The sequence below is a fragment of the Sorex fumeus genome, unplaced genomic scaffold, assembly GCF_029834395.1.
Source record: "Sorex fumeus unplaced genomic scaffold, SorFum_2.1 ptg000039l, whole genome shotgun sequence".
In the NCBI taxonomy this organism is placed as follows: domain Eukaryota; kingdom Metazoa; phylum Chordata; class Mammalia; order Eulipotyphla; family Soricidae; genus Sorex; species Sorex fumeus.
In genome coordinates, this window is record NW_026606096.1 from 22,369,130 (window position 1) to 22,387,886 (window position 18,757).

Consider the following 18,757-nt stretch of genomic DNA (forward strand, 5'->3'; position numbering starts at 1 on the left):
TGACCATGAGTGGAAATTTAGCATTTTCTTGTTCAGTCAGGATGTTAGGAATGACCACATGTCCATCAAAACCAAATGCTTTGTTTCCTTAAGATGATTTTCATGTACACTTTTTTAAATTGAGGAAGGCTCCCCTTACCCACATGCATATAGTTGGAATATGCCATAAAATGTGGGTGGGGAATCAGCCAGTTAGACAGACCTCTGTTTGCTTTTGCCCTTCCTCAAACTTCCTTAAACTCTGACAGAAATAAAGGTTTTGCTTTTATCCCTTCCACCAGGCAGAAGAGATACTTATTTTACTTAACATTTACTAAGAGAACATGTCTTAGTTTGAAAAATACCTTACCGTTCTAATTCATCTGATTTATGAGCTATGTATTATGATTTTCTACCTAATGTAGAGAGTCAAAGTGAGCACCAAAACAGTCCATCAATTTCTCCAAGGTCTCAGAGCTTTTGAGAGCTAGAGATGGAGTTTCTGACCCTAAGAATGGTGAAGCACTAGCAAATAGAAGGAAAAGTCAGCTGAACGTTAGGAAATGAAACTTACAAAAGAGAAGGCAAGCACAGGAGGATCCCTAGAAAGGATTCTAAATACTCAGAAGCATTGGTAAATCTTTAGATATAGCCAGATACCTTATGACTGATAGTGCAGCTCCAATGTAATTAAGCACGGGGTTTGCTACTTCTTCTGCATCCATTCCAAACCAGCCAAACCTAGAAAATAAGAAAATCCCATTGAGGTATATGTTGTAGACTAGAAAAATAGTGCACAGGGGTCTGAGTTGTTCGCTCTGTATCCCCAACACTGTGGTCCCACCAAGCAGCACTTGGCTGACTCCTGAGCACAGAGCCAGGAATAGCCTATGAGCACTACCCAATGTACCCGTCCCCCCAGTCCCCCCAAGCCCTCAAAATTTTTTAAAAAAGTAAAGTAGATTTGTTAAAAACATATTAAGCATGGGGGCTGGAGAGATAGCACAGTGGGTAGGTGTTTGCCTTGCACGCGGCCGACCTGGGTTCGATTCCCAGCATCCCATATGGTCCCCTGAGCACCACCAGGAGTAACTCCTGAGTGCAGAGCCAGGAGCAAACCCTGTGCATCGCCAGGTGTGACCCAAAAAGAAAAAAAAAACATATTCAGCATGGTGATTAAGGAAAGGATGTGTCTTCTGATTCCTAGATTCCAATTCAAAATCTCTTAGCTTCTTACTCATACTTGAATAGGCTACTTATCTTTACTGGCCTTATTGTCCTATCTCTAACATGCTGAAAATAATTGAACTGTCTTGTAAGTTCCTTTATGAAGATTAAATAAATTGATGTATAAGTACTTCTGAATGAGGTGACTGTAAAGGAGAATAAGCTGGCCTATAATTCTGAATAATATGGAAATAAATTTTTAAAAGGAAGCTTGAGGGGGAAAAATGTAGTAATGAAGGGATGCCTAGGTCATTCTTGATCCCATAGTATAGGGAGGAGGACAAAGAAGGAAAGGAAGGGAGAAGTGAAAAAATGAAGGCCAGTATGAGCTTAGTACCAGAAGTTTTGCTCCATGACTTGGAGGCCAGCCGCACATTCTAGGGGAAAAGGGAGCTCAGATAGAGAAAGGAGCACCAAATAAAGGGTATTGGGAGGATCCTCCCAGGATGTGAGAAGCATGCTGAAAGTAGACTACAGACCAAACATGATTGCCACTCAATGCCTCTTTTGCAAACCATAACACCCAAAAGGAGAGAGAACAAAAGGGAATGCCCTGCCACAGAGGCAGGGTGGAATTGGGGGATGGGGGTGGGAGGGATACTGGGACCTGTGGTGGTGGAAAATGGGCACTGGTGGAGGGATGGGTACTTGATCATTGTATAACTGAAACCCAAGCACAAACATTTGTAAATCTACAACTGTACCTCATGGTGTTTCACTAACAAAAAATTTTTTAAAAAAAGGAAATGATGGAGAATGGGCACTGGTGGAGGGATGGGTACTGGATCATTGTACTGAAACCCAAGCACAAAAATTTGTAAGTCTACAACTGTACCTTATAGTGTTTCACTAAGACAAATTTTTTAAAAAATGAAGGCCAGTATGGCAGAGCAGTAGTCAAGGGCCTCATCTGTAATATGGGGGAGTGGGATAGAGATATTCTAAACCACAAAACTAACCATAGTGAGAACATGAGATGCAAACAAAACCACAATTTTGAAGTGTGCTTATCAAGGTGGTAGGTTGGGAGGGTGGGAGGGAACTGGTGGAGAGAAGTTGACCCTGGCAGAGAGACTGTGTTCGACCCTCATGTGTCTAACACTCAATGGTTAATAACTTTGTAAATCCTGGTTCTTTAACAAAATTAATTTTTTTAAAAAAGTACAGCTTGATTAGAAATACTTTTTCATATCCCCTTTGAATTTTTTTTCACATCCTGACTGTTCTTCTCAACAGTCATTGTAAACTACAAGGGCAAGAGAAAGGCATCAGGCAGATGGAAAAAAAGCAGTTCTAAGCTGCAGGACGGAGAATCAAGAGGAAACAGATAATGTTTTGGCAGTGAATTTGGTTTTACTGGAATTGTTATAATACTCTAAGCAGAAAGAGAAGCCCCCAAAGAAGGTAACATTCTCTCTCCTATTCAGTCTCCCAGGTTCAACTTTTTTTTTCTTTTTGGGTCACTCCTGGCGATGCACAGGGGTTACTCCTGGCTCTGCATTCAGGAATTACTCTTGGCGATGCTCAGGGGACCATATGGGATGCTGGGATTCGAACCCAGGTCAGCCGCGTGCAAGGCAAATGCTCTACCCGCTGTGCTATCGCTCCAGCCCTCCCAGGTTCAACTTGAACATTAATCTGAATGCTGACCAGGAGCATTACAGTAAAAAAAGTCATGTTAGTATGGGAATATTCTATATCTATAACGCATAATCCACAAGCTTCTGATCATATTATGGACATTAAGCCTTGCAAAGTAGTATCACTGAGATCCAATATATTCACTCTCATGCACTCCTTTTTATTATTGGTTTAAGGCTACACCACCTGGTGCTCGGGGGTGACTTCTGCACCTGCATTCAGGAATTACATCTGTCGTGCTCCAATGACCATTTGGGGTGCTGGGAATCGGATTCAGATGGGCAGGCCATATGCAAGGCAAGCACCCTGCCCACTCAGGGCTGTACTTTCATTAACTTCTGATTGTGATTTCCCCACTGGTCAACCCAGCTCTTGTTTTGACTTGGCAAACTTTCCCTTAAAGGACAAGGCAGTAATTATTTGCAGCTTCGTGAATCCCAAGGCATTTTGCAACTATTCAAGACTGTCTTGCCATGTAAAAGCAGCCAGACGCAATAAATGAATGGATGAGTCTGGCTATGCTCCAATAAGGTATTGGGTTGTAGTTGCCTGGCTCTGAACTAGCCGTGATAGGAAAGAATTTGTACTTCAGAAGTAGACAACTTGTAGGCAGCAGAAGATTGGATTTAATTTTCCAATCCATCTTGCCACCGTCTCAGGAAAACCGGGACACTGGTGGAGAGAAGTGGACACTAGTGAAGGGATTGGTGTTGGAACATTGCATGCCTGACACTCAATCTTGAATAACATTGCAACATTGTAATTCACAGTGATTCAACAATAACTTTTTAAAAAGTTGACAACTTAGGTTTGAATCCTGGCTTATCAACCGTAATTCAGCTAATTTATTCAATAAAATTGAGCAAGTTGTTCAATCTCTGTGTCATCCAGCACTCATACAATGTGCTTACTTCATGTTTTTAAAAATGGCAATTATGCCTCTAACACGTTCAGCAAATTGTTTCACAAAGAAAGTGGAAATAAACACCAGTCCTTTCTCCTTCCAACTTCTATTTCTTACAGAATTCTTTGCTGTTCTTGCTGTAGCTTTAATTTGGGAGTGGAGGGGAGAGTTCCCAAATGGTGATGGGGAGGAGTTAGGGCTATTCTAGGCAATACACAAGCAGCTCTAGGTTCTAAAGATGCAATGCTTCTCAGGCTCTGGGTGCTAGTGACCAACAAGGCCACCCAGCAGTGCTCACAGGCCTCTGGGACCACACTTTGTAATGCTTGAGGGTTCCCAGGGCTACGCCCTATGATGTTTAAGAAGCCGTATCACCTGGTGCCAAGGATCAAACATATTTGGTGCATGTAAAGCATTTCCCTAGCCCCTACACTACCTCTCTCCTCTATATCTTGATGAAATATCTAGATCAGCGGTGCTTTCTTTGATGAGGTTGGTTTGGGTCACACGTAGAGGTGCTCAGGGACAAAATCCTGGTTCTGTGCTCAAAAGTGACTTCTGGCAGTACAAAGGGGGAACATATGAGGTGCTAATGATGGAAAAAGGGCTGGAGCATGCAACAAATACCTTAACTCTCATACTAGCTCTCTAGCTCCTAGATCACTGGTTTTCATCCTTCTTATATTTGTGGACCAACAATAGTTCGTGGGCCTGTGGTTAAAAAGCACTGATCTAGATCACAGCTTTGAAATGTTAAATAAATGAGATTAAAGGCACACTGTGTTCAATGTATATTTTATCAGTTGGAAACTCTATTAGGTAAGAGCTATATGTTTATCCTCTGAGAGCACCAAATCCTAACCACTAGACCACCAGAGAAATTATATTTATCTTCTGAACTAGCCCAATTTCTAGTACAGGTCTTACACAGAATTTAAGTGCAGAAAAACTTGTTTAAAATAGTTTTCTTTGGGTTACCTTGAACTTGCCCAGCCAGTTAAGGTGTTGAATGATCCCCAGATTAAGATTCCAAGGCCTAAACCAATGGTTTTAATGATTGGGACAACAGCAATGTTTCCTATAGATGTAACATACAGGGAAAATAATGTGTTATTTTCAAAACAAAATACATTTAGAAAATGGAATTTCTATTTTAACTTCAGCTAAAATTAAAAGGGTTTGGAAAAATCAAGTAAAACACAGTCCTCCCTTCAAAAAAAATCATCACACTTTGGATACATAAAAATCATGATTATGGTTGCTAAATGAACTGAGTTTAGGGGAGGAAATCTTACAAAATGTGTTGAATTAGCACCTAGCCTAACTGCACCAATGTTCCTCATAGTCTCTGTTCTATGATTTTGGCCAGAAACTGTCAATTATAAAATCCTCTTAGGCTTGATCCAGAGCCAAGTAGAAGTCTAGACTGCACTTCCATGTTTACTGACTTGCCATTTGAAATCAAGTGTTCATTGCTTTGTGCTCTGAAGGGACTCTCAGCTCCTGAGCAATCTTGGTCTGCACCCTGCAAACTCCTCTTGAAAGGTTTCCTCTCCTGGCCTCCTTTATCTCCATCTGTTTCTTCCCTGTTCTTTGAACTCTGATCTCTGATCGTTCTCACAAAACTTTATGGAGTCAGATTGTTCCCTCAATATTTTCCCTTGCACACATTCCTTTCTTTAATATACTGCTGCTTGGGTACTTGACTTAGTTTTATGATTTCAGCTATACCACTACATACATACTTTAAACCAGCACTGTTTAATCTTTTCCCTGCCATGACCTTTTCCAACCTGTCTTCCTTTTTTTGGCTCTTACCAGCCTCACCGTTTGATTGGCTGGCAGCTTAGTGTTAAGCTATTCCTATTTATGTGATTATTAGCACCCTTATATCTTAGAAATTTCCTGGAGAGCTAGAGGGAACCACACACCTCCAGCTGAGAAATCTGACTTAAACTATCAAAGAGCTCTCTGACCAGGTCTCCTACACTGTGAAAACAAGAAACTCAAATTCAGAAACTTCCAAGTTGCACTCATCGTTTTCTCTCTCAAATTCATCTTTTTATTGTTTTGCACATATATACTAATGATACCACTGTTTTTTAAAAAAAAATCCTACAGTAAATCCTACAATAAAACCCAACCCCACATCATGAATAACTTCCTTTTTGAGTGGGGAGTGGTGGTTGGGCTACACCCAACTGTGCTCAGGGCTTACTCCAGCACTTACTCAGTGCTCAGGGATCACTCTTGGTGAGGCCCAGAGGACTCTATGTGGTGCTGGGGATCAAACCAGATCAAACTAAAGCAAGTACCTTATCTGTTATACTATCTCTCTGGCCTCCGACCTCTAACATTTATCCATTCCACAACATCTAATCAGTTACCAAGACCTACATCAACCATATTTGCAACGTTTCCCAAATTAGACCCTTTCCTCACTGAATTACAGTGGAATGTGGAGGGTGAATTTAAATACTATGGTGGATATAAAAATCAGCAGAATGAGTCAATGCTTTATCTGTTTCCCTTACTCCACTAAACATGATAGTTATAATTAAACTAAAGTACAAGTATATATGATAAAAATTTCTAGAGGGAATTCAAACGTTAACTCTTTTGTCCATCAACTCATAAACGTCACAAAATCATTTACTTCTACAGAGATTCAAATGAAGTGAATAATCAATATATATGCTTAATATTTTAAAATTTGTTTACATCTAATCAAATTTCCTCCAGAGAGCCATGGATTTCTCTTTGTTAAAAAGATGCTTGACATTTAGAATATTCTTTTTAAAGAGGAAAAAATCTTTCCTGAGATATTATCACAATATATCCCCTGGGATATAATATTTTATAAAGAAAAGTTTTCTGACTGGTCAAGCACATATAAATTCTAGTTATTTAATCTTAGGTATTGGCAAAGCAATGGAAGAAAGATTTTTGCTTTCTTTCCTTTTTCTTCCAGTAATTTGTAAATGATAATGAGTCTGTTTGCTTAGTTAGGAGGAGGAAGGACAGAGCTTGCGTGCTCAGAGTACAATGTGTATTAGGAATAGAACACACTCTTCGGCATGCAAAGCATGTGCTCCAATCCACTGAGCTCTTTCTTGGTCCTTGTGATCTCTTACTTTTAAGAACTAGCTCTGGAAATGTTATTATTACAGACTACTCTTTGATAATTATTTGTTGATAAGCATGCTAGAGAAATGACAAGGTACTTAAAATAAACAATGAGTTATGCTTGTCCAAGCAGAGAGCAATTTGCCATACTAATTTTCTTTGAGGAACTTAGAAAAAAAAACAAGAGGAAAGAAAAAGAAAATACACCAACAATATTTATGGAGCATCTGAATGCAAAGCAGGAAATCATTCACTTCTAGCATCTAAGTGTAATTATTCAAATTTATTCAAAATTACTATTCGTAATTTCTTCCACTTCTGAAGTGAAAGTTTAATCCTTCAACCGAGTAATAAGTAAATTATATCATACATCACCTGTTGCCCAAATACAGCCCCCAACCATTGCAAAAGGCCAAAACTTAGGACAACGTAGTATCAGATTGACCACACAGGCAACTAGCCATATGGCGGCACATAGTACCCACTGGAGAAACATTCCTGGAACAAAAGAAACTGTGTCAGTGGTTTCAATAGATTTTTAAGTAAATCAATGCTAGAAATACCAATGAGATTATTACAGAAAAGGTCAGAATATTGAATGTCTGCTTGACATATAATTCTTACAATCACTCTGCATCATAATCAAGCCCAGTTCAATGATAAACTGAGTCTAAGATGAAGTAACCTGTCAGCTAATCATTTGTATGATTATACTTCAAATCTGGGATGCTTAATTTCAAAGTCATATATTCACTGTGTATTTCTACTTTTTAATATTTGTGTGTGTGTGTGTGTTGTTGCATGTGCATGCATGTGCATGCTAAAGAACGAACACAGGATTTCATACATGGAAGAAAGTGCTCTTCTACTGAGCTTTATGCTTGGCACATTCTGTTTAATTTTTTTTTAAATAATTGTTTTTATCTATTATACAAATCAAGAAATTTCTACCCAAAATGTTCACAAGACAAAAATTCGTTATTTTTATTCAGATTCCACATTTTTAGTGTCATTACTTAATAAAAATAAGTCATTAGGATCAGGCTAACAGAACAAGAGTGATTTAAAACATTTAAGGATACTTTGTGCCATATCAGCTGTCAGTCTTTTATGGTTGCATGCCAACTTACATAGTTAAAGCTACATGCTTGTGATATCAGATTTTACAAATCAGAAAATTAACGTAGGTCAGGGATACTTACCTATAAGTACACTGGGCTGTCATTTACAAGTTATCTGAAGATTACATAGTGACATATGGTATATATGTACATTTCTTACACTGTATCCAGCATTTAGAGTTTAAAAGGATAATTTTTAAAAGGCCATCACTGTCACTGTCACTTTCACTGTCCTCCCATTGTTCATCGATTTGCTCAAGTGGGCCCAGTAACATCCCCACTGTGAAACTTGTTACTGTGTTTGGCATATTATTATTAATCCTTCAACTGAGTAATAAGTAAATTATATCATACATCACCTGTTGCCCAAATACAGCCCCGAACCATTGCCCGGCTCTCCGAAAGGGGCAGATGAATCGAACTCCAGTCGGCCAGGTTGGCTGCATGCAAGGTCAACATCCTACCCGCTGTGCTATCGCTCCAGCCCAAAAGGCCATCATTGGAAGGAATTCTAAGGCAAGTTATAACTCAATGCTGCAGTTCTGACATGTAACTTTGGAAGACTTTTATCTGCTTCTAGCACAGCAGGTAGAACATTTGTCTTACATGCTTCTGACCGGATTCGATTTCTCCATCCCTCTTGCAGAGCCCGGCAAGCTACCGAGAGTATCTCGCCTGCACAGCAAAGCCTGGCCAGCTCCCCGTGACGTATTCAATATGCCAAACACAGTAACAAGTGTCACAATGGAGACGTTACTGGGCCCGCTTGAGCAAATCGATGAATAATGGGAGAACAGTGTTTCTATGGTGCTATTCAATTTTATAATGGAGAAAAAAAAGAAGTAATTATTAACTCTAAGACAAAAAAGTAAGATCAGAGAGATGAAAAAGAACTTAATTTTATAAATGAGGTCCTGTAAGATTTACCCAGGATCACAATTATTGTATAATACCTAAATGCCAGGTTCTTTCTCCTTTCTATATCTTTTGCCTTTTTTCCCCTGTCACTGTCACCGTCCTCCCATTGTTCATCGATTTTCTCGAATTGGCTCAGTAACATCTCCATTGTGAGACTTGTTGTTACTGTGTTTGGCATATCAAATATGACACAGGTAGCTTGCCAGGCTTTGCTGTGCGGGCGAGACACTCTCGGTAGCTTGCCGGGCTCTCCGAGAGGGGCAGAGGAATCGAACTCGGGTTGGCCATGTTGGCCGCTTGCAAGGCAAACACCCTACCCGCTGTGCTATTGCTCCAGTCCTTTTTCCCCTCTGTTTCCTATTTTTATCTTCATACCAAAGGAATATAAAAAGGTTCCATAAGATAAATATTTAAAATTCTAATATCTAAGTAATATTAAGAATATAGGATTGGGGAAGTTTTGCAATTGCTCCTAATATATATTCATACTAGCTCCCAATTCTTCTGGTTTTAATGTAAAAGCAAAGAGGTAAAAGAAACGACTGTTTTGTCTCTTCTAAAATTCACATCATGGGGCTGGAGCAATAGCACAGTGGGTAGGGCGTTTGCCTTGCATGCAGTCAACATGGCCGACACAGGTTTGATTCCCAGCATCCCATATGGTCCCCCAAGCACGGCCAGGAGTGATTCCTGAGTGCATGAGCCAGGAGTAACCCCTGAGCATCTCCGGGTATGACCCAAAAAGCAATAAAATAAAATAAAACTCATATCATTGAGAGTTCTTCTATGATGAGAGTAAATTTTAAAATTAATATCTTATTGAATTCATGCTATTAAAATAATAGAGTTTTGGGGGAAATGGGTTAAAATCACAACACTCAAATACCTCAACACTATTATCATTTTTGGGGGCTGGAGCGATAGCACAGCGGTAGGGCGTTCGCCTTACAAGCGGCCAACATGGTCGACCCGAGTTCGATTCCTCTGCCCCTCTCGGAGAGCCCGGCAAGCTGCCGAGAGTATTCGGTATGCCAGACACAGTAACAACAAAGTCTCCAGTGGAGACGTTACTGGGTCCGCTCGAGCGAATCGACGATCAACGGGAGGGCCTTTACCTTTACCTTTATTTTTTAAAGCGGGATTTTTTTTCTTTTTCAAAAACTTTTTTTTTCTTTTTTTTTTTTTTTTGCTTTTTGGGTCTCACCTGGTGATGTTCAGGTGTTGCTCCTGGCTCTGCACTAGGGAATTGTTCCTGGCGGTGCTTGGGGGGGACCATATGGGATAACGGGAATTATACTCAGGTTGGCCACGCACAAGGCAAACACCCTACCCATGTACTATCACCCCGCTCCTTAAAAAAACTTTTTACACCACACCCGGTAGTGGTGTTCAGGTCTTACTCCTGCTTCTGTTCTCACTCTTGGAGGTGGAGGGCTCAGGGGACGGGACCTGATAATGTGCTAACCCTGATCATTTGTGTGCGAGACAAGCACCCTACCTGCTGTACTATCTCTTTATTTCCTCAACGATGAAGTTTTATGTTGGTTAAATTTAAGTTATGGCATTTACAAATTCCGTATTAAATATGATACTTAACTAGAACAGAAGTTTTCTTTATAGCAGGAAGTGTAGAAGGGTGTCAGTTTGTGAGCTTTTGTGAAGTGAGTGGATGGAAGGTTCTAACACTGATGCCAATGGGTGCTGAGCTCTCTGAGTGAACTGAGAGAGCCGAGAGATGCTGAGGTGCTTGGGCAGCATTTTGTTTGGTTACGCTTCTTCATTCATCTCATGGCTTTTGTGCTTGCCTAGTTTTGTTGGAGTCAACAATATCCATTAAGCAAACACAAAATTGCTCCATGCTTCAATTTTTCTTCGTTTTATCAATCATAATGGAAATTTATCCTCTCAAAGAATATTATTAGTAGGACAGAAAAGGTATGTCTAGAAAGATTTTTTTTTTAGTAGTTCTGCCATAAAATACAACCTTTAGGTGCTGGAGAACTGTACCGGGATTAAGGTTATGAGGTCAAGCCCAGTTCAGCCCCCAGTACTGCACATGGTCCCCCCCACACCACCAGGAGTCATATCTGAGCACAGAGCCAGGAACAGACGCTGAGCACTAGCGGGTCAAATGCCATTAAAACATCCAAAACAGTAACAAAACATGCAATTTTAAGGTTAACTAAAACTAATCAACTCCCACGTCAATTGGCATAGGCAATATCAAGTAATCAATTTTAAGCTGTATTCATTTGGTGTTGGTTCAGCAAAACTTATTTTTGTAGCCGTTACTTTAAAATACTTAGAAGACAACATCATATTTAAAAGATAATTTAAGATATAAGTGAAGAAAAAAATAATTACCATCACCAGTATCATATTTTTTTAGTGGTACAAAATTTGAACCAAACAAAATGACAGCTACAGAAGAAGAGATGAAACCAGTGGCGAGGCCCATCCCACTGTTGCTCATGATTCCAGTTCGACCAGGAGGGGACCTTGGTCACTTTAGACTTGATGTACTTTTCAGAGTTTCTGGGAATAAAAGAGAGAAAAGAATCAAAATGTTATGAACCTATGTTAACACTGAGATTATTACCTAATATATACTGTTATTGAGAATGGCTTTTTTTTAGACAATAGAGCCATTGTAACACTATGTATTATGTTTATACTCCACATTCATTAATTTTTCCCTTTATTTTTATCTACTGTAGCATTGCAGCACTGTCCTTCCATTGTTCATCGATTTGCTCGAGCACCAGTAACATCTCCATTGTGAGACCTGTTGTTACTGTGTTTGGCATATCGAATACCTCACGGGTAGTTTGCCAGGCTTTGCCATGTGCGCGAGATACTCTCAGTAGCTTGCTGGACTCTCCGAGGGGGCGGAGTAATAGAACCCGGGTTGGCAGTGTGCAAGGCAATGCCCTACTCACTGTGCTATTGCTCCAGCCCATTTTTACCTACTAATATTTTAATATTATTCTTGATACCAGCCTGTTATTTGAAAATTTCAGAATTTCTCTCCACAATTTGAGAACTAAACTTCCCAAAGTTTCAGACATAATTTTGTTTTGTTTTTCTGGGCCACACTCGCTGCAGATGTGGTTTTCTGTTATTTTTTGTGTTGTTTTGGAAGCTACACTTGGCAGTGCTAAGGAATCAGTCTTAGTAGGGCTGGGGGACAATATGGAGAGTTGGGGACCAAACCCAGGTCAGCCGTGTGCAAGACTACCCATCAGATTCTCTTCTCTCTTGTCCCAAGATATGATTTTTATTATAAGATACTTTCCTGTGTAGCTGGTGAGGTGAAATGAAGAAATTTCTAGACTAGGAGTCTTACTTTCCATTGGTTGCTGTGACAATCAAATGAGAAAGTATGTGCAAAGACTTAGAAGTATTAAAAATAAGAGCTTTTCAATAGTATTTAAGACAGCAAGGTACTGGGCTAGAAACAGACCTGCAGACCATGGAACAGAGTCGAATATTCTGTCACAGATCCCCAAATATTTGACCACTTAATCTTTGACAAAGGAGCAAGAAATGTGAAGTGGAACATGGAAATCCTCTTCAACAAGTGGTGCTGGGAAAACTGGATAGCTACCTGCAAAACAATGAACTCTAACCTCTGTCTAATGCCAGACACAAAAGTCAACTCAAAGTGGATTAAAGACCTCAATATCAGACATGAATTCATAAGGTACATAGAGGAACACGTAGGCAGAACTCTCCACAACATTGAAGCTAAAAACATCTTTAAGGATGAAACAGCACTGACCATGCAAGTGGAAGCAAACATAAACAAATGGGACTATATCAAACTAAGAAGCTTCTGCACTTCAAAAGAAACAGTGACCAAAATACAGAAAGAGCCCTCAGAATGGGAAAGAATGAACAGAACTTTCCTCAAAAAAGAAATACAAATGGCCAAAAGGCACATGAAAAAATGCTCCACATCGTTAGCCATCAGGGAGATGCAAATCAAAACAACAATGAGATATCATCTCACACCACAGAGACTGGCACACATTCAAAAGAACAAAAGCAACCAGTGCTTGCATGGATGTGGGGAAAAAGGGACACTCTTTCACTGTTGGTGGGAATGCCCAATAGTCTGGCCTTTCTGGAAAACAACATGGACAGTTCTTCAAAAACTAGAAATTGAGCTTCCACATGACCCCTTAATACTACTTCTGGGAATATATCCCAAGGATGCAAAAAAGCACAGTAGAAATGACATCTGTATCTACATGTTCACTGCAGCACTGTTCACAATAGCCAAAATCTGGAAACCACCCAAGTGCCCTAGAACTGATGACTGGTTAAAGAAACTTTGGTAGATCTACACAATGGTACGTCTACACAATGCAGCTGTCAGGAGAGATGAAGTCATGAACTTTGCTTATAAATGGATAGACATGGAGAGTGAAATGAGTCAGAAAGAGAGGGGCAGACATAGAAGGGCTGCACTCATTTGTGGAGTATAAAGCAACATAACATAAGGCTGACACCTAAGGATAGTAGATACATGGGACAGATAGATTGCTCCAGAGCTGGAAACCTGCCTCATGAGCAAAGGGGAGAAGGCAGCTAGAAGAGAGAAGGGATCACTAAGAAAAAGATGGCTGGAGGAATTGGTCGGGATGGGAGATGTGTGCAGAAAGTGGATAAAGGATAAAACATGGTAACCTCTCAGGGTCTGTACTGCAAACCATAATGACCAAAAGTAGAGAGAGATTATGGGGAATCATGTCTGCAATGGAGGCAGGGGGAGGGTGGGAAGGGGGGGGTATACTGGGGATATTGGTGGTAGGGAATGTGCACTGCTGGAGGGATGGGTGTTTGATCATTGTGTGATTGTAACCCAAACATGAAAGCTTGTAACTATCTCAAGGCGATTCAATAGTAAAGTAAGTAAGTAAAGGCCCTCCCGTTGATCATCGATTTGCTCGAGCGGGTCCAGTAACGTCTCCATTGGAGACTTTGTTGTTACTGTGTCTGGCATATCGAATACTCTCGGTAGCTTGCTGGGCTCTCCGAGAGGGGCGGAGGAATCGAACTCGGGTCGGCCATGTTGGCTGCGTGCAAGGCAGACGCCCTACCCGCTGTGCTAAAATTTTTAAAAAGTAAAAAAAAAGAGCTTTAATTATATTTCAGGCAAGAAGGGCACACATTAGCATCTATTAGCTACTTCATATTTAGGAGCCCCTAGCAGTAAAGGTACTTTTATTCAACAGCAGTATTCCCAGATCTATAAGAATTTTAATGTTTCATATAATGGTATATCTTTATAACTTAAAAAAAACACAAAAAGTACTAAATAGACATAATAGCTTTGTCAGCAACAAAATGTGGCAACGCCATCCTCCAGAGAACTGAACACCGTGAAGCTCTGAAGAGTCAGAGGCTTTGCAATCTGGTAGCCAACACCTATGAATGATTAACTAAGACAGCTCTTTTGGTGAGGGCCACACCATGTAGTTCTTGAGGGTTGCTTTCGGAGGTTGTTGGGGGACCACATGCTGCTGAGGATTGAACTTGGGCCTCTTGCATGCAAAATGTGTGCTCAGCCCTCAGTTAATCAGTCTTCCCATTGATTAAAATATTTGTTTACATTAAAGGTAAATATCATTCCCTCAACCTAGCTGACAGAATGAGAATGTGTCCTTCAGAAAAGCTAGTTCTTTTTCAAGGCTTTTTTGAAAATGTTTTTTTTTAAAAAAAAAAAAAACATAGGAGGCATTTGGCACAGAGAGGCCCCAAACTCTCTCTTATCTTCAGCAAAAATGCCAAGTCACAGGACTGCTGACAGAAAGTTTCCAAGTTCCCATGACTTCTGTGGAGCTGATAGGCCCAATTCTCTTATCTATAATAAAATTAGTAACCTGTAATGAAAATGATAGTTCCAGTTCCCCTGAACTTCAGGCCAAGGACTCTCTCCTAAGCCACACCACCCTAAAATCCTCTATGATAGTTCTGAGTTGGCCATAAGGAGGTGAAAAAGGATTGAGCTTTCCACAAAAAGAATATCTAATGCACATCCTTCAAATAAAATATTTTGTCCCTTCCTAAAGGACGGAATAGAACTAGCACTCTATGTCCACTGGGGTAGCCAGTCCCTTCCAACTATCCACTCTCTCTCTCCTTTCTTTTTTCCTTTCAATAAACCCACTGAGTATATTGACAAATGGAGCATTTGTAATTTTTTTTTTTTTTGCATTTCTGCCCCAAAGTCTTGCTTTCCTCTCAGTACTGCCAACCATATTGTAAGTGCTTAAGTGCTTCAGATAGTTAGGTGCTACCATATCAGTATCAAGTTAAGTTATCCACAACAAGTCTAACAAATATCTATTATAGGAAACGTGGTTTTCCTATATCACTAATCAATACTACCAAATTATAGAGTATTATCATCATTGCAGAAAGTTCTATTGAACAATGCCACAAAGTTTAAAGTTCCACTTCCCTATAAGAAGAGAAAGGCCAAAAGTGTGGTAGTCAAGAGCCAGAACTCTTTCAAAACTAACACCGAGAAAGAATACTGGAGGGGCTGAGGCATACAAGTATAGCAGGTAAGATGCTAAGTAGGCGAGGTGTTCAATCCCCGGTATCTTTTACAGACCCGGGAGCACTTCCAGGAGTAATTCCTGAGTGCAGAGACAGGAAGAACCCCTGTGCAACATTGGGTTTGACCACCTACCACATACACTCACACACACAAAAAAAAAAAAAGGAAAGAAAGAATATTGAACACAATCACCATTTGAGTTCAACAAACTAGATGAGAAAAATTAATATGAGTTATTTTATCACTCATATTAAAGGAGGAACCAAGGAGGGAACCAAAGTTGTCCGACCATAACTAAACTTGAATTTATAGTTTGCACACTGACCTTCTGGATAACTTCATCAAAGCCAAATGAAATGGAATTGAGTAAACCAAACATCATCCTCCCCACTTATTCTTAATGTTGGGTTGGAGCAATAGCACAGCGGGTAGGGCGTTTGCCTTGCACACGGCCGACCCAGGTTCGATTCCTCCGCCCCTCTCGGAGAGCCCAGCAAGCTACCGAGAGTATACTGCCCACATGGCAAAGCCTGGCAAGCTACCCCTGACATATTCGATATGCCAAAAACAGTAACAGCAAGTCTCACAATGGAGACATTACTAGTGCCTGCTCAAGCAAATCAATGAACAACAGGAGGACAGAGCTAGGACAGTGCTATTCTTAATGTTATAGCAATTCTTGGGATATGTATTGAACCAAGTTAATCTGAAATCACCTTTCCTTGTTATTTTACTCTACAAAGATAACATACACTTTAAAAGTGTCTCCGGCTTTCCCAGGTTTGTAGGTGTTTTTGCAGAGGACAGACTAGAGATCCTGTTTTGCATATAGGAGGTCTGGGTTTAGTTCCCAGCCATCACACAATCCCCAGTCCACTGCCAGGAGGGACTCTTGAGAACAGAGCCAGGAGTAGCCTGTGAATGCTGCTGGCTATGGCTCATAAATCAGAATCAATACACAAGCCCATGTTTCCTATAATAGATGTTTGTTGGACTTGTTGTGGATAACTTAATTTTAAAACAGGGAAGACTTCAAAATTGGTCAATAGATTTAGTAAAAAATAAATTTATTTGAAATTATGTGTGCTGTCTTGCTCACTTGAATATGAAACAAAGAGCAAGATAAGAAAACAACAACAAAACCCCAAAAGTATTGCTAATAAGAGAGGACCAGAGAGATTGCTCAAGGACTGGGCACGTGCTCTGAATGTAGGTGGTCTAGGTTAGATATTGACACAGCACTGTCAGCACCTCACCTTCATGACCTCTACCCCAGGACTAGTCTCTGAGCACTGCTGGTTGTGGCCCAAAAGTCAAAACAAAGCAAACAAAAAGTTGCTTTAAGCAAAACATCCGTAATGGGGATTTAGTTGGAGACAAGACATAAACAGCACTGATACAGTAATCCTATCTTAAACAAAGTAATAGTCCTGCCCTAGTTCTCAAGTGAAAAGCAGCTAAGACAGTTCTGCAGTGATCAGGTGCTGGAACTATCTGCCAAGGTTGTCAGGGTACTAAAATGATATATGATTAGTTGGTTGCTAGAAATCAATACATTTCTGTTTAAGCAAACTGAAGCAAAACTTCTATAAGCACATTAATAAGGTACACTTAGCCTTTAAAAATGTCAGAGATGGCTCTACTAAAGAATATTAATAGCTTCAAATCTCTCAGATTCTACTCTGTTGGAAAAACAATCTGAAATTCTATTTTAAAGCACATGAAATTTATTTTGACTCTGAACATATTGTTAATTTATTTAAAAGTTATTACCCACGGCCAATATTTATTTGTTGCGCACGGCGCAGATACGTATCAGAAAACATATCAAATTTTAATGTGGAATGGCAATACAATTATTATCCATAAGAGCCTATCCCTAAATCAAGGGCATTTTTGGTGGGGGCATAAGGCATTCTTGTCATACTATCTTGCACCCTATTTCCAACATTTTTAGAACACACCTCTTATCAAACTACTTTTAAATAAGGATTTTTTTTACATGTTAACTGCCCAACTTTCATTAAAAAAGACATTCCTTCATTTTTGTTCTAGTCCTGCTACTTTACTGATAATTTGCACATCTGCCCCCCCTCCCCCCAATTTCTCGTAGTTATTCTGACTTCTATGCCATCTGGGGGTCAGCAGTGGAAATATTCCGACCCACGTGGTTCCTTCTTTGTCAACTAAGATTTCAGTTTTAGTTCCGCGTCAGTTTCCTCGAACTCCCGGACGGGTCCTGCGGATTTCTCGGTTGGCCTGGGCACAGAGCTGTAACGTGCTGCCCTGGGAATCTGAACACGTTTTGGAAACGGGTTAAAGGGCCTCCTCCTCCTCCTCCGGCCCGTCGGGTTTCCTGGCAGCTGCTGTACTCACTGCGCTCGGCTGGGGGCTGGACACCCCTGGGCTCGGCGCACCTCCACTCGCCTCGGCAGAGAGCGCCCGCCGACGGCTGGACACCCAGCGCTGCCCAGTGCCCTTGGCCAGTCCCGTCCAGCCGGGGCAGACACCTCTGTGACGGAATCCTCTTTCCCGGTGCCCTCTGCAATGCCCGGGTCAGCCTTTATTTCCTCTGGGGGATAATTACCCGCATGATCCCTCCAGCTGCGACCAGGAAGCACAGTCCTCCAGCTTCGGTGACCGAGTTCAGGGTCACGTGACTCCCCGGGCTCCTAGGAGGAGTCATCACCCGGCCTTTGGGCACCTTGAAAGGCTGCAGTGTGATGGGTGTGTGCAGAGAGTCGCTGGTTCAGACAACTCACGATAGGCCACCTTCTCTGAACGTCACAAGCCTAGGTATTATTTGCAGTTTCTGGCTAAAGACGAAGTTCCAGCAATTGCACAGTGCTCCACAAGAGGAAGTGGAAATTTGTTGATTAAAAAATTCAAAACGGAATCATTGAGGTTCAAGACCACATGATTGCACTTCTGACTTTGGAAACGTGCTCAGACTATTTATCTATTCTATTCATCTATTATGTGCTGAGTGTCATATGCATTTTAAATCTCTGAAGCCAGACTACACACCAGAATTGTCCTAGGAGGTATTTTTATTTTAGTTTATTGATTTTTTTAAACGAGAATAGCAGTGGTTTCTCCGTGGAGGGTATGCTTCACAAAAATGCAGGGGATTGGAGAGGGAGCCCCAGGGCTGAGAACTATGAAAAACACCTAGCAGGGAGCCAGAAATGGCCCCCAGTCCTTCTGGGTGGACCAAGAAACAGAAGCAAACCAAAAGAAACCATGAAGATACCGGACACTTTGGATTGA

At 40.7% G+C, this 18,757-nt stretch overlaps 1 protein-coding gene across 2 annotated transcripts in view; it reads right to left on the bottom strand.

Annotated features, from left to right (window-relative positions):
* Positions 1-18,188, bottom strand: part of TMEM144 (transmembrane protein 144) — a 50,603-nt gene extending 32,415 nt beyond the window's left edge. The window contains exons 1-5 of one of the 2 annotated variants that reach the window (XM_056119066.1): positions 18,075-18,188; positions 11,281-11,451; positions 7,253-7,375; positions 4,730-4,829; positions 640-720 (exon numbers count right to left, since the gene is read on the bottom strand). In XM_056119066.1, the coding sequence (XP_055975041.1) occupies positions 640-720; positions 4,730-4,829; positions 7,253-7,375; positions 11,281-11,389 (413 nt within the window). In that variant the 5' untranslated portion in view covers positions 11,390-11,451; positions 18,075-18,188. Of the gene's footprint in view, positions 1-639; positions 721-4,729; positions 4,830-7,252; positions 7,376-11,280; positions 11,452-17,863; positions 17,979-18,074 lie in introns of those variants that run through there. The other variant, XM_056119065.1, reaches the window with a different exon arrangement.
* Between the last annotated feature and the right edge of the window lie 569 nt (positions 18,189-18,757).